This window comes from Cyrtonyx montezumae, unplaced genomic scaffold (genome assembly GCF_038088225.1).
Source record: "Cyrtonyx montezumae isolate F1298 unplaced genomic scaffold, pur_monq_1.0 scaffold_8, whole genome shotgun sequence".
Classification (NCBI taxonomy): domain Eukaryota; kingdom Metazoa; phylum Chordata; class Aves; order Galliformes; family Odontophoridae; genus Cyrtonyx; species Cyrtonyx montezumae.
The window spans coordinates 110,044,877-110,065,145 of NW_027072089.1; the positions used below are offsets into that span (position 1 = coordinate 110,044,877).

Here is a 20,269-nt window from a genome sequence, read left to right on the forward strand (position 1 = left end):
CTAGCAATTAAGGGGTCTGCACATGTATTTTAGGAACGTAAAAGTTCTATTTAGGTTCTCAACATGTCCCAACACAGCTGCATTGCTATGTTCATATGTGTAATAGATGTTTACATGAAGTGGCAGCATGCAGTAAATTATTAGTAGGTGGGAATCTGCATGTCTACTTGCACTTTTCTTTATATTTTGATATTTGCAGCTTTGAGTGGAATGAGAGTTGAGAAAGTTGACCACTACTTCCGCAACTATGTTATTGGTAAAACAAGCTATTCATCTTCACCCTTCTTCACCACAGGAGACACATTCCTCCTTTACACAGCATCTACTACTGCAGTACTGAGTGTGAAAGGGGACAGTGTGAAAGCAGAATCCAAAGTCTTCCTCATTTCTGATTGCTCATGCTGTGTTTCATGCATACAGTGGCTCATTTTCAGAGTGCTCATTTCAACTGGAAATCTGGCTATTTGAAAAACTGCCTGTTAATAACACATCTACTGCTCAATCAGATGAAATTTTGGTATGCAGAAATAGTCTTAACAGAGCAGCTGGCTGAGATATTAGGATTACAACCACAATCATAAAAAAAAAGAGGTTCAGATGCTCGGAAACTTCTTGTTCCAAAGTCAGAACTTTTATTTTGCTTCTCATAAGAAAGTCAGCATTTTCAACAGAATTCCTTCTAATACTTTGCTGAAGCACTGGTGAAATGCATCTTGGACAAAATAACCCTGCACAGCAATGCACTTGTAGCCTCCCAGTGAGTCTTTCACTGTGCTTAAGCTTTAGGCTGGATAGGATGACTGACCAAAACTAATTCCACTTGGTGCTTCATTCAGAGTGTTACTCTTAGAAGAACTGGTCAAGCCTGAAAATACAACTTGCAAAATCACAGCCCAATGGAGTTTACAGTTAGCCAGTACTGGTCATTGAGGGACACTGACATGGCAAGAGTGAATTTTTAGGCATTTAATTACATATATATAATTATAAATATATATATGTATATTTTGTATATCTTTCAATATTTTCTACAAATAGTTCCATCTTCTATCCCATCCCATCCCATCCCGAATAATACGAGTGTACAGAGTGCTGATATTCAGAGTGTTTGAAGGAGTCATCTTGGAATACACTGAGTACTAGAAAATATTTTACTTATGTTTTTTCTTTCTATATCCATGTCTCAGTCAGATTTGAAGGTACAATTTATGTCTATTTTTTCCCCGTTTCTTTATTTTTTATTGGATTCATTTTAGCTTTACAACTAATCAGAATTTTATAATCACATTCCCAAGTTTTGAGACTTACTATAAAATGAAATCATAAGATTTGGGATAAAATTCACTCTGCATAGAAGTTAGACACAGGCCCAAGGACCTTTACACCTTCCTTGTGCCTTCTTTAGGGTCTACCTTTTCCTGCTGAAGAAGATAAAATGAATGTTATGGGGAAAGTAGTTGCCTGTTAATTGAACTGGAAGAAATCTTAAGCAAACAAGAATTGTAATATACAAGTTCAAGCCAAGACAGTTACCCCTGTAAAAATATGCTTTTTAGCCATAGTAATGGTAATATGCAGCATGAAGGCACACCAAGCCTGTCCTTAAAAGTCCTCACATTGTCTATATAAAATGCAGGCAATTACATGATTTCTTGCTACAGTTGCCTCACTACATATATTCCTCATTTTCTGTTTTCTCTCATTTTTATTGCAATTCTCCTTAGAAAGTGTAACTGGAAGGAGCTTGCAACTGCTGTTGAGCAGGCCCCTGCCATTTGCTGAATGTGCCAAGGACACTTGTGTTTGCCCTGCCTTTCTTTGGATATTAAACTAGCTCTTGGAGTAAGAAGGGCACAGGAGTTCTCTCTTCTGTCTCTGTACCAAACTAAGATGAAATCGCTCGAGTGAGCATCTGTAAGCATAAAGGTGCTTCAGAAATGCCAATCGATGACATTTGATTGATGAGGCCATTATCATATTCAATACGCTTCCGTTACAATCTGTAACTATGAACAGCCAATGATTCAAAATGTAATCTCTGGGAATTACAAAACCTTGTCTGTTTTAGATTTTGATGGATAAAATGTGTCAGATCATGTGTAAAAGCCTCTACAATGATGATCCCAGTATACCATTAGAAAGTGAGTATGGCTTCCATTGGAAGGGCTCGCCTCTCTTTGTGATGCTGATTCAGGATCATAAAGAAAACCACATCCCTCCATAGGAAATTATGAAATCATACTGATTTCAGACACATTGTACTGTGTGTAAAAATAAAATTAGCCCTGCTATGATTTAGGAGCACAGGACAGCAGTTGGAGGAGGGCAGTGGCAATCAGGTCTCCTGGCTTCTATTCCTAGCCATGGCAGTGACTCACTCCATGACCTTGTCTCAGCCTGTTGACCTCTGCCTGTTTACGCACGGAGAAGAACAACAAAAAGGTAATAAATATCAACTCTGCTGGAGCCGAAACCCTTGGTTAAAAAGAGCTACGAAAACAGGCATCGTTGACAAACTAAATAAATCATGAATGCGTTTCAGATGAGTTCACAAAACGCCTCCAGTATGAGGGCTCTTCAATTCAATCCCATTATGTATTTCAGTGCAGCACGTATGGTCCTATCTTTAAACTGGGTAGTGTTACACACTGCAGGATAGGTTACAGCATGAAGATTTAGCAATAACATTAATGAGAGTTGTGCAGTTGAAGCCCATTGCACTCTGCCAAAAGTGTGCCCTCAGTTGTGCAGCACTGCTAATAATTTACAAACCAATTTAGAAGATGTTGCAGACATTTCTAACTTCTGCAGATTTATATTCTGAACGCTGTCTGAAATATCATGGCTTTCAGTGCGTTTGCATATCAATATTAATGACTCTGCAAAACACTCTGCTCATGTTCCTGACGGACACCTGTGCAGTTACCTACTTTGTGACTTGTGAAACCAGATCCTTTAGAAACAACATAGGTGACGTTACCCTGAAATAAATGAATGAGGAACATTTTTAGGACAGTGTTACATTTAACTTCTGAGGTTTTATTTATATTATTTGTATTGCTCTTAACTCACGTAGTATACTCTGTGGTACACCAGTAAAGCAGATAATATTGCTAGTGACAGTATCGTACAATGTGTTTTCGTTTAAGCTGTGATAAGTGTTTGGACTGTTTTATGCAGAATAATAGGACAATAACTCATGCTGCGACCAGGGAAAAAAGTATCCACATGCAACCAACGGGTATCAGGAAAACAAAGTTGAAAATCTCTCACTGTTGTGATTCACCTTTACGTACGTAAGCGTTCTCACTAGCCACTTGTGTCTGAACTGAATCAGGCAGGTACCTCCACGATCCCTATTGTAACTACAATTTATCAGTCGAAGCTTATCCCCACTGCATTATCTTGTTACTCACGTACAGGAGGAATGAGCTGGGTGCTGATGTACTGAGGCTGGCAGGCCTGCTCCTTAGCTACCGTTTGAGGAGCATAAAGGCTGTGCCTGCCCCTGATGAAACACTGCCTTGGCTCCAGGCTGCAAGCGGTCCCAGCGATCGCAACTCAAACGTTTACATACCGCCCTCGGCAAAGACGCTGTCATAATCAATTTAGGTCACGTGACAGAGAACACAGACTACGCCGGGTTCCGGCCCAGCTCCACCACCAGCTGCAACGCTGAGCGCTTAAAGCCAGGCCCCAACGCACCCCACGGACCGCGGAGGAAACGCACCCCAGCGTCTCTCCTTATCTTTCCCCCTGCAGCCCGCCTCGCCTTTCCCACCAATCAGCGCCGCCCTTACTCCGCCCCGCCTTTAACCAGCCAATCAGCAGCACCCTTGGTGGCGCAGGGAACTCCCGCGAGGGGAGCGGCGGGCGGGGCCTGCTCCCTCCCCGCCCAGTGGCGTGCCCGCCGCGCGCCGCCGCCCGCGAGGTCTGCGCGAGGCCCCGGGCGCGGGGTGGCGGCGGGCGAGGAGGGGGCGTGTCCGGCGAGCGGGGCGGGGCGCGGGGCCGAGCCGTTGGCGGCGGCGGCGGTTGTGGGAGCGGCGGCCTCGCCATGGTGTTCCTCAAACTCCGCGAGCAGGTGGGTGTGCGGCGCGGCCGCGACGGGCGGCAGGGAGCGACGGCCGCGGGGCGGGGAACCGCCGCGTGCCGCCGTGTCGGCGCCGGGCCTAACAGGTGGCCTTGCTCGCTCCGCCGGGCCGCGCTCCGGGGAGGAGCACCGGCTCGCGGGCAGCGCGCGGCCGCAGGTGCGGGGTTATCCCGGCCGGGGTCACCTGCCCGCCCCGCCGGCCCCGCTCGGCTTTGTTCGGCCGGTGCCCATCACCCCGCCCTTTGTTCGCTCGCCGTTCCGAGCCCCCGAAGGCGCCGTCCCACCTATTGTCTGCGGCGCGGTGCGATACAAAGGTGGGAGGGTCCGCCCGCTCCCCGCGCCGCCACGCGTGCTGCACGCGCCGCGCCGGGCTGCGGGACGCCCTTCTCACTGCCCGGCCCCAAAACGGAGCGAGCGACTTGCGGGGCCGCGGCCCCCCGCCCCACCCGCGCACCTGCCGCACAGGGCTCTGTGCTCTCGTCTGGAGGGCTTTGCCGGAGCTCCGTCCGTGAATGAAACGTGCTGTGCGCTGCCAAACGCGCGCGGTGTTTTCCTTGGGTTTCTCTTTGTGGCTGAATGCAGCTTTCCTACGGAAGGCGGTCTGCAGGAGTGAGCGCTGCTCATCGCGGCTGTGAAATAAGCCCTAACGTCCAAACCGAGCGGTACGGCTCTTCTGCAGGTAGCTCTTAATAAGCAGCCGAGCCTACGCCATCCGTGCGTTAACGTGACGGTGACACTGTGCTTCAGAACTTTCCTGTGGGGAAAGATCCTATTATTGAGTGCTTCTAGCACGGAGCAATCAGGAACCCCTGCGCTGACAGGCGTTTATTTTCTACCGGAATGCACGTTTACTTTGGGAGCACAGGGTGGATCTGCAGAGGTGCGTGGTACCTTGGGAAGTGCTCTGTCACTTAGAGGGCTGGAAGGTAAAAGCAGAAAGGAGGGAGGAGAGTGCCGGTTCTAAAGCGCTGCTTCTTGGGGGAGTGGTTGTTTGCAGCAGCTGGATTACTGCTGAGTTCTTGAGTCAGTGACTGCAGACAGAAGCTCTTAAAGGTGGCAGGAGTTAGCAATAGTACTGAAAGATTACAGTAAGGATACTGCTTTTCTCCCACATAAGAGGTTTATGGGGTGACTGTCAGCTTGTTTGTATTGTTGCTAATTTTTAACCTTTTACTTTGGATGAAGAACTTGAGTTTCAAGTACTGTTGAATCTGCCGTCTGCTTTCTTAAGAATTGTTAAGAATCACATTGAAGTGAAGTTTTTCTGCTTTGCTGGCTGCAGAGAACTCCTCCAGGTCAGCGTTGTAGCGCCGTGTGCTGCAGTTTGTCTTGGTGTCAGGATTAATGCTGCACTAAGATGCTAACACCACCTGCTTGTGCTAGAAGCCAGCCCTGGGTGCTGTGTGAAAGCAGAGGAGTTTATCTTCAGTGCTCCTTGTTTATTTGAAGCATGTACTCCATACTGCTATGATGGTTTAGAATAAAGGAAACTGTCACGTGTGTTTGTAGTCGGTGTGGTGAGTCTTTCCTTCTGGGGTGGTGTAAAGGTTGCCCTGGTGTTGGCAGCATTCAGCTAGTGCAAAGCAAGAAGTGTCTGGCAAACTTCCTCCTATAGCAGGTTAATAACTGTCTTTGACAAAAGGTCTGTACAGTGTTACTGTTGTGGAATGCTCAAGGCTTTTTTTTTGTTTTACTCAAATCATCATCAACGTGTTGGTTTCATTCTTTGATGGTCAAGAATCACAGAATGACAGAACTGTAGGGGTTGGAAGGGACCTGCAGAGATCACTGAGTCCAACCCCCTGCCAAAGCAGCTCCCTAGCCCAGGTTGCACAGGTAGGCGTCCAGGTGGGTCTGGAACATCTCCAGAGAAGGAAATTCCACCACTTCTCTGTGCAGCCTGTGCCAGTGCTATGTCACCTGCACTGCAAAGAAGTGCCCTATATTACTCATTTAAGTGTCAGGATTTTTGCTGGGGGTGGGCAGACATAGGGCATACAATCAGCTAGGTACTTGCCTGCTCTTAGTTGAGGTTAAGATAGATAGAGCAAGTTGGTGTAAAAGCAGTGCTGGAAAACTTGTCATGAGGTGAGAAATGCTCTTCCCAAGGCTCTTAGATGATCTCATAGGATAAAATCCCTGTTCTGATTGGGGTTAATTTAATTGATTTAATACCGTGATAAACAGGACTTTGATCCTACAGATGCTTAATGTCTTTGTGAAAGTCAAATATTTATTTATCTTTGGAGGGTGACTTGATACGTTTAACTTTGAGAGTAAGGCTTTCTGTGCACTGAGTGAGCCTTCTGGGGCTCAGTAAGCAGCCGTCATTCTCTACAGGTTTGTCACTGCCTGTGAGCTGGGAGTGTTTTTCTGAGTTTGGAAGTAGTTTAGTGTGTAAATTCCAGTTCCTGAAGCAGCTTCTTTGCTTTCAAATGGCATTAGTTATCAAAGAAACCCATAAGCCATGGCTACAGGAATTTAGATGAAGCTAAATTGAACTGCACTGAGCAAAGTTTGTGCTTGTAGTGCTCAGCAGCAAACTCTGGGATAGGAAGTGTAATCATTACAGAAATTGGACACTGTTGTCATGGCTTCTGGTTTGCCGTGCAGTGTCAGACACATGACAGCAGATGAAGTAGATGTATAAAATTCTGTTGCCTCAGCTTAAGCTGCTAAAGGTAGAGTTGAAAAATGCAGTAAGTGTATGTTATGATGAGAGTGTTCTGTTTTTGGTTTCTTTGCCTTCTTACTGTCTTCACTGGTGCTTGTATACCAGGTTCTTGTAGGTCCGAAGCTGCTCTAGGTACTAAAATACCAAGAGAGACAGAGAGGCTCTAAAGAAAGTTTTGTTTCATCCTGAAGCTCTGTGGCTTGCTGATGTTTTATCAGACCTTTGGAGAAGGGAGAGAAGAAGTGCTTTGCCTTTGGGTCTTCCTAACGGTGTGCCTGGATCTCCTGTATAGAAGCCCGGTCAGCCCTGCACTGCTGCCTCTGAGCATCCTCTGGTTTGGTTACTCAGTCACACTGCATAGGTGTGTTAATGCTTTCCCACCACAGGTAAATTCTAGCTGGTTGTTTTATCTCTCATTTTGCCACTGTTCATGGCAAAGCTAATTGAATGCAGAGTCATTACAGTTTATAAGTCTTTTTGTTTTTCTTCTTTTAGCTTTAATGATTTATTTCCCCTTTTCCCTGGATTATAAATAGGCAATAGGAAGTATTCTTAGGGCTTGTGATAAAGGGCATTCAAAAAGGAATACGTGTACACAGAAATCCCACAACTACGAGCCTGTGCTTGAGGAGATGCATTTATTCCCATGTCGGATGTGAGCGGAAGGAATCAGAGTATGAACAAGAACTGCATGAGGATATTAGTGACCACTTATCTTGAAAAGTCCTTGAACACTGAGAGTACTGACTTCTTTATGGCTCATTTATATCTTTCTCTTAGCTAAGATGGATCTCATTCAATTGGCAGTTGAACAAGTGTTTGCAGTGTCATAGTGAACGCTCTGAATGCCTCTATGGTTGCTATTTTCATTACTGCCAGCGTCTTTTGGAGTTTATGCCAAGAATAAATGTCCCAACTAGTTCCTTGTTATGCTGAGGGGAGGAATGGTCTCCTGTGGTGATGAAAAGGAGCTGCGGCTTGAGGGAGGGACGTGGTAGGAGTCAAACTGCCTGGTGTTGCTCTATGAATTCTGTGAAGACATAGATTAATGAGATATTTGTTTACATTTTTTGTAGAACTTCGATTCAGGTTAGAACATTCTTTAATTCATTACTCCTGAAAGCCTTTTTGAAAGAGAGAACAGCTCTTTGCACCTTTTCTATTCTCCCTCATAAGTTCTTCCTAATACTTGATTCAATGCTGGGTAAACTGGGGAGTTGTAGTACTTATCAGGATACTTTACGCTGACTACAAATTCTTGTGTTCCCAGGTTAAGAACTCACATGTATTGAAAAGATAAGTTTCTTTAATTGGTGGAAAACTTTGAGTAATTGGAACTCAATTTATCTTGTTATTTGAAGCAATTACTAGCTCTTCTGTTAGGATGTGCTGAGAGAACCTGCTTCTGCAGTTTGCTCGTTGTAGGGATCAGATTCCTTGATGATAACTTGGGCACTCCTGACTTGTGAACAAGCAGTTCTTCTCAGCAAAGAAAATAAACTTAAAGGAAGAAAAAAATAAAAAAAGGTTGGTGAGAAACAAAGCAAGCCTTGATTCTGTGGTCTGATCCTTGTGGCAGATCCTGTTAGCTCGGTGGCTTTCTGTGAGGGTATAAAGGTCTATTCATGTAGATTGCATCAAAGGTTTGTGATCGTTACTTGGAGGCTAATATCAGTGGGAAGGAAAAAAATGAAGGAAATGCCCACTGCCTGTGAAGAAGAAACTTTCACTTGTGTGAAAATTGATGCTTCCTCTTGAAAAGCAGGCACTGCTGACACTCTGTTGTCTGGTGTGGATTGTTACATTCCCAAACTTCTCTCCTTGCTTCCATTCACTGAAATGGACTGTGGATCAAGATGACTCTGAAATTACATACCTCTGGTACTATGCACTCAATATCCTCTTCTTCATCTTTTGGCAGCTGCCTTGTTTTTCAGCTGCTGTATACCTTTTACTTATTTATTTATTGTTCAGCTGGGCCTTCCTGAGGTCAAACTAATATTTGATCATTTGTTTTCTTGCTCCTACCAACTTTTTATTTTGTTCTTACCTCTGTTCCTCTACTCCTATTTCTGGAAATTGAGTGGGAGACTCGTTGCCTTAGTTACAGTGACTAACCATTTCAAAGTTATTTATAATGTTTGTGTTTAAGTACCATATAGCATAATACAAATCACATACTTCAATAAAAAAAATAAACAAAGCAGTCAATTGCTAAATGCTTACAATGGTGATTCTCAGGGTTTTGTTTTCTTTCTTCATTGGGGGTTGAGAACAATCTGGCATTTGAAGATATATCTGAAATGATGGATTTCGGTGTTATCTTTTGTGCAAATTAGGACAGAGTCTTAATACTCAGACCCTGATGTTTTGGAGTGTGTTATTATCTCCCTTGCAGTGACGCCAGTGTGCTTTCCAGGCAGTGGGAATGTACCTGTTAACCCTGTTAGTTTGGCTGTGATGGTTCAGGTGTTGCTGAGCTATATAGAAATACAGCTCTGACATGCTTCAGCACAGAAACTAGATCTATTGCAAGAGTGGTGGGATTGGGTAGTTGGGAGAGGAAGGATGATGAGGCTGCTGCAGCCAGTGGATGGGCAAAGAGAGACAGAAAGGAAACATGGGCAGTGATGGGCAAAATAGCTGGTCTGTAGCATTCCTGCAGATTGAGGAACTGCTTGTTAGATGAAGCAGCTAATGACTTCCATAATAGCGGAGTCTTTATTGCAGATTGAATGTAATGTTAGATTTTTCACTTATTATTTCTACATTAAGTAGTCACAGCTGCAAATGTGCTGGTATATATATATATATGAATAGAGTAAAGGAGAACATTGTTTGCATGGGTAAAGCTCATCAGTTTAGGGTAGCCTGGTCACGTCAACGTTTTGCTCACTGAATTATATTTGAATTTGTGAGTTGTAAAATAAAGGTCTGTGTATTTTTTAAAACGAGTGTTTGGTGTAGAACAACAACATCAAAAAACCCTTTCCTTATGCTTACGTTGATAAACTTCAGAGCCATGTTTACAGGGATGGAGGAAACAAGCTTTCCTGCCGCAGGGTAGTTAAGATAATGCCTCTTGATTGTCAGCTGATTTTTACAAAGCCTGTTTGTATGGTTCAGTCCATTTCTATGCCTTGAATTGCAGTGAAGCTGTCCTAAATGCTTCACGTTTCCTTACTTTGGAACAGCAAACTGTCACTTAATGGCCTCACTAACTCCAGTGGATGAGAGTTTTCTTGCAAGTTAATGTTGGTCATTCTGTAGTCATCACTCTTGTTCTGCGTTGAAATCTTTTACTTCATTTTGGTTTGCTATGGAGAAGGAAGTGAGAGCCCATCTGGATTTTGTGAAATGATGATGGAACAGTACTTTAATGAATGAAGAGAAGGGGACACAAGCAAGCACAGCAAAATGAGAATGAACTTGCAATAGTTGCAGCTCTGAGGCCAAAAGAAACCCTTTTGGAGCTTACAGAACTTCTAGCAGCCGTAAAGTGATGAGTGCTTTGTTTCCAAGACTTTGTTGCGAGTCCTCTACGTGGTGGTGCCTCTAATGGAGAGGGAGTTGATTTTTCCATTCAGGAGCTGGTCATCGAGTGGCAAGCAGCACAAGAGCCCAGGGATCTGCTTATAGATGAAAGAACCATTTGACAGTAGAACTGGGGAAAAAAAGACTGCTTTCAGGAAGTTCTGTAGTTATTTATGTGCTGATGTAATCTGTAACTAGTTAACTCATAATGTAGTCATTTAAGTCCATCAATGTAGGCTTAGTTTTGTGTAATGCTGGGGTAATTGACATTCTGTCTTTTCCTTTCCTGTCTCATCTCTAGGTCATCTGCTTCTATCTCTTGCTCTTGATAATAGGCAAGTGGTCCATGGAAGGTCTGTCTGTCCTTTCTGGGCACTTGATATCTTTGTCCTTCTTCATATCTGTGTATGGTGTTGTCCTTATTCTGTGCCTCTGTTGAAGCTTCATTATCTCACCAGTGTCACCACACAAAGTATTGTTGGTAGGAAGAAAAGAAAAATGATAATGTTATTTTTCTGGCTGTGTTATTACCCATTGTTTTGAATTAGCAGAGTGTCCAAAATCATGGTACAAGTAGACTTTAGAAATAGCATGTTACCATAATTCCCTATGCTTTGTCTCTTGTTCCTTTCCTTTGTAACAGCAGACTTCTGTTCAATTCTTGCTGTATTAGCTGAAACGTGAAGATCAATAGAAAGACTTATTAAGCTTGTGATGCTGTTCAGTCTCTGCCAAATTAGAACTCTGCACTGATAGTGATAGCTTTCAGTTCTTTTTTTGCTCCTGTCTCAGTTGCAGGAGCAGTACTTTGTTGTACAGCACTGCCCTTTCTGTTGCATTTTTGAATAGTGTTCTTTCATCTGAGGGGATGGTTTTCAGTATTAAGGAGGACGTGCATCTCCTCACTTCCCTGACACCTGCTGCTTTGCGAGTGCTGTTCCTGACCTACATCATTCCTGACCCAGTAGTAACCACGGGGCTCATTGCTTATTTCTTGCGCTCCTGCTATTTTTTCCATCCCTGAGCATGCCATACCATCTTTTACACACTATTACATAACACCTCTCGTGCCACTGACTGAGAGGCCTATTGAAATACAGTAAGTAACATTCATGCTCCTTTTTACCCACAGTTTAACACATTATAGTTACCGTGATCACGGATGTAAATAATCAAACTAATCTTCTCCAGAGGGAAGAGATTGGGAGAGGAGTTCTTTGAATATCTTCATAACAGCAATAAAAAGAAAGCTGAAGTAGGATTTGTGAAATACTGGAGAGCAAGGAGGAGAGCAGTGATTAGGACTTGTCATTGTCAGTACCGGAGAACAGCAAGGCTATTCTCCTGGTATATTTGAGAGGTTTATTATGATTATCTGGAAGCCACCAGGTTACCTGTCCTTTGGAGCTCTGTTTGTGGTGATTTCAAGGCATTGGTTGCTTATCTGCTTGTTGCACCTCTTCACACCACAGAAGAGACTCTCCTTGCCTTTGTGAATAACACTGTGAATGATGTCAGGATCTGAGGAAGAAGACCTTTTAACTGTTTTTCCCACAACAGGAGACATGGAAGATGGTTTTTAGTCAAGCATATAAAATTTGTAGTTTTAGAGGTGTAAATATAGATGCATGCAGCTCTGTCTTATTTTTATAACGCTTAACAAGCCACAATTACTTGAAAAATGGTATTTCTCATAGTTTTCATTTCAGCAGTTAAGTTGCAAGTTTCCCTGGAAGTTCAATAAAATTCCTCCAACGCTACATGTGTGTTAAAACAGTTTTAGTACTCATTAAAGCTTTACTTGTATTTCATAGCTTATTAAAGAATAACTACCAGCATCTGAACAGCAGTATCTGAACAGCAGGTCCTGCCTCTGCGCCCACAGGTAGTTGCGGACTTTTATAGAAACATCAGCCTGGCAGTTAAAAGTGTTCATGCCACCTCTGTGTTTCAACCTGAGTCTCATCTATAAGGTGCTCTTTCCATTGCAACGACTGAAGAAATGACTGTAAGCATTTAGGGTATCTTACTGGTTTCCTGTCTCAACACCTGACCCTTGGCCTTGGAGTGCACTGAGATACATTTCCTTCTATAACGTTCTTCCATGGAACTTGCATAAGGGGAAGAAATAGTATCTGTGAGAGTACTGGGAAGAATGGTGATACCAGCAGTGTCTGGGGATGGGCTGCCTGCCATCCTGGCATTAGCAGTGCTGCCTCCTGCTCACTGAAGGTGTCACAAAGTCACGTTGGAGCTGCCGCTCTGCAGAGAGCTGGCTGTATGCCCCTCTGAGTGACCGTGAGCAGAAAGAAATCCCCTGGGCCCGGAGCTGGGTCGTGCAGCAACAGTCAGTTACAGTTAGCGGAACACAACGATGGGATGGATGTGTCTGCAGAAAGATCTCTGCTCCATTGCAGACCTCCAAGCTGTAGGAATCCTTATGATTTTATTTTTGAATATATGATGGCTACAGTGCTGATATTGTATTATCATATATAGATATTCACATATGTATATATATATAAATAATATAGAATTCGTGCTGATTCCCTTATGTTGCTTGACACCACTTGCTCGAGGAGGATTAGTAATTGAAGAAAAAAGGTGGTCTTGAACGTCTCCAGGGATGGGGCATCCATAGCTTCTTTGGACAGCCTGTGCCAGCACCCTGCTGCCTTTTCAGAAAATAATTTCTTTCTATTATCTTATCTAAATTTCCTCTTTTGTAGCTTAAAGCCATTCCTTCTTTTCCAGTTGCTCTCAGCATGAAAAGTTGGTCTCCCTCTTGTTTATAATAAGTTTCCTTCAAGTTCTGGAAGGCCTCGGTGAGGAGTCCTCAGAGCCCTCTCTTCTCCAGACTGAACAGGCCTAGGAGAGGTGCTCCAGCCCTCCTCGTCCTCATGGCCATTAACAGCCCAGACTGCTAATTATGCGGCTTGGAAATTATCTACCACAATGATAGATGGATAGAAAGAAATCAGACACTTGTTGGTGTAGGGAAGGACTTTGTGTTACGTGGCAGGGGGGAATGGAATATATTTCCTGAATGAACACCAATCTTTAAAGCAGGGTGAAAGGAAAATAATTTCTTAATTTAGGTGAAACGTAATGACATGCTTCTCCCTAGTTTGTTGTTTTTTTTTTTCCCCCACTAGCAAGGTCTCTAACAATAATGATTTAAACTTGCTGGCTTCTAATCTCTTCCCAAAGGCTATGGTTTGATATTTGGTTGCAGCTGAGAGCTTAAGTGGTTGCCTATTATTTTCCTGTGCAAACTGGTGAGAAGAGGGGGGAGGGACTAATTGCTTCGGTTAGCATATGACTGCAAAGTTGTTGAAAGTCTACCTAAGGAGGAAGACTGTTTAGGCTCAGGTAAATGTACCCTGATGTCTCATTTGTGACAGAACTGCTGTAACCAGAGGAGAGGTGCCTGCTGTGAATGCCTTTCTCTGAGGAGGCAGTGCTATTGACACCTCTTAGGATGTGTTTTGAAACTCACCAGTGTACTTAATTTTCTTGCCTGGATCTTGATTGTTTGGGGGTTTGTGTGATTGTGAATTCTTCTTTAATGGTGAGAGAACCTGGGGTATTAAGGGTGTCTTTCTGTTTGTAACTATGACATGTTGACTCTTAATGCTGACTCTGGACACACTGAAAGAAGAATCATACGTGTTTACCACGTGTGCTGCCTTTCAGTGCCCTCAGCATTTTCCCATCTCCTATATGACAACTGCCTGTCGTTGCTCTTGAAGCTTTTCGTTGTTATTTTCTCACTCCCCTGAGGCTCATCATGTCTTCTTCTGTTTGTGGTTTTACAGCTGAAGCCCAGAAAATTCCATCAGCAATGCTTGTGTTTAGGTAGTCCAGTTACCTGAAAAATGTACACCAGGAGTAATCTGAACTTGCTGTCCCTCATAGAAACGTATATGGACAGAAAGCCCTTCAGCTTCTGTCCTCCCTTATGTGCTTCTGTATGTGCAGCTCTGCTAATTCTTGGATGCTGTCCAGTGACAGCTTTGAGTCGTGCCTGTTGTGACTAGTGATTTCCATATCTCTCTGCACAGAGATACATGCTTAGAGTAGGGGGATATCTAATAAGAAAATATGCTGCTAGAAAAATGAGTAAGGTGAGATAAGATAAAGTAGCAACTGGTCACTTCTCTACAAATAATCAGTAAAGCAAAGGTAGGTTGCATGTCAGGCTAGGAATAAATGGAAGTCTTCGGTAATGGGAGAAAACTTTAAATCTCTATCAAAAATGAAAATATAAAATATTAGCTAAATTTTGTATTTCAGATATCACCTGGTATATGATTGTGTGAATATCGCGGTGTAAGTCCATTGGTTGCATAAATATTTTTATCAGCAGAGAAGAAAGAGAACATTTAAGATCATCATTATTGAAAACCTTATCCCGGTAGACTGTTCCTCACTTCATTCTATTTCCCAGTGTTTGTGCATTTGACTCTCATTTAATTTTACAGAATAAACAATGACAGAACTACAAAACTTAGTTTTAAGAAAAAAATGACCACATCTTTTGACTATAATAATGCATTGGGAACAGTTAGCTTGGAAATAAAGTTGCGCTTAATGATCTCTTCCAGAAATTGTTATCAGCATAACACTCATGTGTGTGGTGTGAGCCATCTATGCTTTTCTGAGCTAAAAAACAATCTGTAGGATGCAAGCCAGAGCCCTTAGACTTCCTCACTTCTGTTTTCCTTTTTTAGTAGCAAAGATGACATATTGAAGGTCAGATTACATCCTCTGCTTCATGCTTGTTCTTTAAACTGCTCGTTGGTACTATTTTATAAACGTAAATGTTTCTGTTAGCTTAAAAATGTTAGGGTGTTCAGGGGCTGCTCCAGGAGTGAGAAAGCTGGCTGTGCTGTGGGTTCTGGAAGAGATGACTGGAGGGGAGTACCAGCACCATAGCCCTGCTGTTGTAAGAGTCAGAAAGCCCCATCAGTACCACAGGAGGTGTAAAACATATGCAGATGAACACCGGGATGCAGGAAGAGGGAGCTGAGATTGGAGGACATTTAAGAAAGAAGTGTTGTGCTGAGTTTTTTAAGTAGTTTGATGTTTGAGAAGTCTTGCTTAAGAATCCAGTTGCAAATTCTCTTGGACTTTGTAAGGTGAGAAAGTGAGGATAGCAGAATCTGAGAAAAATGTTTGTTACATTCAGTAATTCTCTTTTGAGTATATGCAGTGTTGAGAACACTTGTGTTACATGACTATTCGTGTAAAGCCACGTAAAAACTAGTTTCAGTGTTATAGATGATGTGGTAAAATTCTGTGCTAATTTTGTGCTTAATGTCCCGTTTTTTTCCAGATACAGAGCACTTTGTGTTGTGCTTTTGGATTAGATTGTACTAAAGTTCTTGGTGCTAAGACTACATGAATGGTTAATCTGTTTTCAGTATGATTTACTGGCTTGCGTTGTGGGAGTGTTGAGGGAGTGTTCTGCTTGAGGTTGTTAAAGAACAGGACAAGGCAAACCTGTAATTTAAAAGTTACATTGGGAAAATATGCAGATATAACCTATTAAGACCTAAAATAGTACCTACCGGCATTCAAATTATTCAGAAATAATTTTGAAGTCATGTGTATTTGCTGCCAAAAAGTTGAATTTGAAGCGCTTCACTGATGGAAGTCATGAGCCCTTAAGGCAAGTCAGTGAGGGTGAGCAGTTTGAAAGCAGCATTAGACAACAGTAGTCTCTTTTGGAACAAATAGTATTTTCTTTACAATTATGACTCTTACTCAGTTTGTTTAGCATTGAAAACCAGAAGCTGAGGAAGTGAAAAATTTATCTTCAAAGCAAAGGCTGACAGAGTTGTGCTAATCCTAAAAATTTGGTGAACTTGATCACCAACCACAAATCTCTTTGGGTTCGTGTCTGTCAAGTTAAAATCCAACCGCACCTAAGTTTTTGGAGGTAATCAAATGTACTTTGGAAGTGAATTCTGCTCAGTTAACAAAATAAGTTAACTATAAACAAGCAAGGTCTTACATTGCTTTAAGTAATGTGCAGTCTGTTGATTGCTTTAGTTAGTTTGGATCAATTTTCTTAGGGATTTCTTGTGTCCACCCACTGTGCAGGTGGACTTTGTAGTAACATCTTTTCACACCCATTTTAGTATTTCTTTGTCTAAGAAATGAAATATATTTACAATATTTTTATTTGCTTTCTTTTTTCCTGTAATGGCCACACAGTTTGGCTTATAAGTTGAGCTGTTGTGACCAGCAGTCCTCTGAGCAGATGAAGATGAGCAGCTCCTGGCAGAGCAGCAGTCTTGCTCCCTATTGCAGGCTGCATTGATGTGGTGAATCAGCTCTGGCGCTCATGCATAGCAGGTGACAGCTCCAGTTTTCCTCTTATATTTGTGTAGAAGTGACAGCCGTGGCTTAAGCTTAAGTCTGTTGGCAGGGTGCAGTTAAAGGAAACGTTTGGCTGTTGGACTATTCCTACTGTCCAAGCAACTATTTTTCTTTGAGGCAAAAAGTTGTGAAGTCTATGTGAGTACTCTCTGTGTTTCCCATTGAATCACACTGAACTGAGTAATGCAAATCATGCATTTTGCTCAGATGTTTGATCCGTCAGCAGCTGGTTTGGGCATCTTGTGAGGTAGGGTGCTGCTAATCCATACTCTGAAAGTGTGCCTCTGGATCTACTGGTCTGCTCTGTGTTAGAGCTTGCATTTTGGGGAAATAAAGGCTATAGATCATTAAACTGCATCAGAATTTTATGTGCTTAAGTCAGTTACATTTACTTCTAACAGAGAGTGTTGATTCTGACTGTTCTTGTATCCCACCTTAAAGCCATGAAAGCCATGTTTTTGTAATCTGTAGGCAGATAAGAATGAAGAAGCACGTGCACTCACAGTGCTGGAAATGTTTATGTGGAATTGCAGACTCTCAGAGTCTATTCAGATCACTGCTTACTCCACAGATTCTGTCTTTTTTTCCCCACTGCTTTTCGTAGCGACCTTTTGAAGAAGGTCAGCCAGTAGGATTCAGAAGGCTCTGGCCTGAGTGGTAGAGAAATGACTGTAAAGCTCTGTTATTTGCTGCATCATAACACTTCCTCATTAAAGACCGAATTAGGCTGTTTAGATGCAGTTCTGACTTTCGAAGATTACTCTAAAAATACTCTTTAAAGTTTATATTACTTTCCTTTGAGGGCAGTAGTGAGGAAATAGACAACTCTGAGGAAGTTTTGCCCGTGATGTTTTTGTTCCTGTTACAAATATGCAGTTTTTGTTTGAAATAGGATCTGTTTTATCATTCTCCCTGATGGATGTGTAGGTTCACAGGAGTCTATAAAATGCTCTGAATCATTCCTGTATTTCTAATCCTCATATTAGATTTTTGGAATTGTTAAATTATGTGAAAATTACATTCTGATGATTAAGACCAATTAATTTAAAACCAGTGTTTTTAGAGACTGGTACAAGATTCCCTCAGTGACTATATCGCTGTTATCTGATGAATACTCTTGATAGTCTGGCAGATACCTAAACACGCAGTGCTGTTTTTCCCCTCTTATCTGATACCCATTTTTAAGAGTTGTTTTTCCCTGGTTGTTCCAAAATGTGATAACTATGTACTAGAAAATAAGTATTCCATATCAATTATCTGAAGAATTTAAACACTTCCTTAACATAAATCCTCTTGTGTTTCAAGTAGTAAGGTTTTCGTGAAGCCACTGTCATCTTTGAGGGGTGACCTGCTATGGCCAGAAGTGGTTATCAGCCTTGCAACTTTGGTTAAATATCTGTGAAAAACTGTGTTTTCTTCTCTTGTCTTAGTGTGTCTGAACATCACTTCTTGAATTGTAATGACTTCTTTGAATGTGATGAGTGATCTGTTTAGACCACAGAGCATTACTCTTTTCTGATCTTATTATTGTAGAATGTGTTTGATAAGTAGCTGCGGACTCGAAGCAGTCCCCTCCTGGTTGGGAGCTTTCTTGATGGGTTGATTTATGTATGAACTGCAGTGACTCATAGCACGCTTCCTTATTTTTATCCAGATAATTACCTTGCTAAAAGATATGTGAAATACTATTTAAAGATTTGTTCCTTCAGCTTAAGAAGCAGTGCTATTGTCTGTCTTTTTATTTGTCCTCTAGCATTTGCATCAAAATTCATTCTCTGCATGCCTTACTTTCTTTCCAAAATTTTATGAAGTATTTGCCAGAAAGGATTATAAAAGCAAAACTGAGGACCATTAAAATGATAACTGAGCTGCAGTAGGTGCTGTTTTGTTTTCTGTTTTAAACAATCAAAGAAAAAAAGCTGTGTCCTTCCCAAGTATGAAAAATTCTGAGGTTGTTAGGCCGTTTGTACATACAGTTATTGCTCTAGGAGATGCATGTGCACAGGCTGCAATAACATGTAGGTAATGCATGTTACCTACATGCAATGACATGTAGGTAAAGGCTTCTGGATCTCTTGAGGATCTTGATCCTTCTCTGCCTTTGTAATTTTACATTTTTAATATTGGTTTGAACATCAGGATCAACATGTGTTTCCACTTATGTCTTTTGAGATGCTTCATAGACTTGCAGTCTTTCACCAAGTTTGCAGATTCATTATCTCACCTCTTGTGTTATGCCAGGGAGCTGTTTAAGCTCTATGCTTTTTCCTGGGTAGCAGATATTTAAATGGGATTCAACAGCAGGCATGATCTGAAATCTATTTCTGAGTCTACTTTTATTTAAAAATCATATGACCTTTGCTATGATCTCTGGCAGTTCTGCTGATTCATAGTGAAACGCTTTTGAGTTTCCATTTCATTTCTCTGTGAAGCTCTTTGGAGCAGTAGTCCTTAATAAATAGGTAAAGTAATTCAGGAAATAGTACAACGTTGCATCCTTCTGTTCATTCACCCCCTCTGCAATCAACTTGGCTCACAGCTGGACATAAGTATTAATGATTTTAGTTTTATGTTCATCTAGCTGCCTATGAACTGTCATACTGAGGGCAGATATGCAAGTGAGTATCTGCTGCTGCTAAACCTGATGGGAATTGCAAGTGCTATAAATACAACCTGCAGAATGATCTGAAATAACATGCCAGATTTTAACAGAGAAAATAGCCAGAGTATCAAGTAAATAGTAACCAATGGGTCAGATTTCTTTTAAAATAAATAAATAAATATCTTTGTTAGATGAAGACATGAAAACTAGGAGGAAGTGAGACACTTTTATATTTAATGCTTCTCAAAGCTGGGTATAAATGTAAGCAGATCATCACAACAATTTTGGAACAGTGTATATGGATGTCTCTTCCCTTCTCCCAGCTCTTGGGACACCCAGGAACGTTTTTGGGAGAACTCAGTGTCCCTCCTGAAAGCACACTGAGCTAAACGTCGTACTCAGAAATAAGCCCTATTTGTCCTAGGGCCAATTGTTCTTTATTATCATTTTGTACTACAGACTCTTTTCTGAAATAAAAGGTGACACATTAGGCAGCTTAATCTGTTGGTTTGCATCTCCTGAGATCCGAAATACTTAGTTTCCTGTTTTTATTAGAATAAAAATAATGCTGTTAAATTCTGCCTTCCATGTTCTTCGAGTTTATTAGTCATCTGAAAAGGGGGAAAAAAAGTAATAAGAACTGCACATGTTATCCTGTTATTCTGAACTTTTTGTTTATAAGACTTTTTGTTTATATTCTTTTACACCGTAGTTATGAGTGCCATGAATTCTGTTCTGCCATCCACACTCGTGTGCTTTGGGAATGACAGCATGGTGACACGGTTCTCTGGTCTGTAGCGGGTGCTTTGTCATTTGGCTTCTCTTTGCTCTGCTGTGAGTCATCTTTTTGGATGAGATTTCCTTCTCCCTCACTAGACTGAGTCTTGCACTACGTTTTCCTGAGATCCTCATTCCTCACTGCTGCTCAGCACAACTCGATGTAGAGAACTGGCAGGGGGGTTGGACCAGGTGATTTCTAGAG

At 42.0% G+C, this 20,269-nt stretch overlaps 1 protein-coding gene across 1 annotated transcript in view; it reads left to right on the forward strand.

Moving 5' to 3' along the window:
• Positions 1–4,004: 4,004 nt before the first annotated feature.
• The window catches only part of ANKRD28 (ankyrin repeat domain 28), a 106,691-nt gene continuing 90,426 nt past the window's right edge, over positions 4,005–20,269 (forward strand). Inside the window, exon 1 of the mRNA XM_065753163.1 lies at positions 4,005–4,081. Within this exon, the coding sequence (XP_065609235.1) occupies positions 4,055–4,081 (27 nt within the window). The 5' untranslated portion in view covers positions 4,005–4,054. The remainder of the gene's footprint in view (positions 4,082–20,269) is intronic.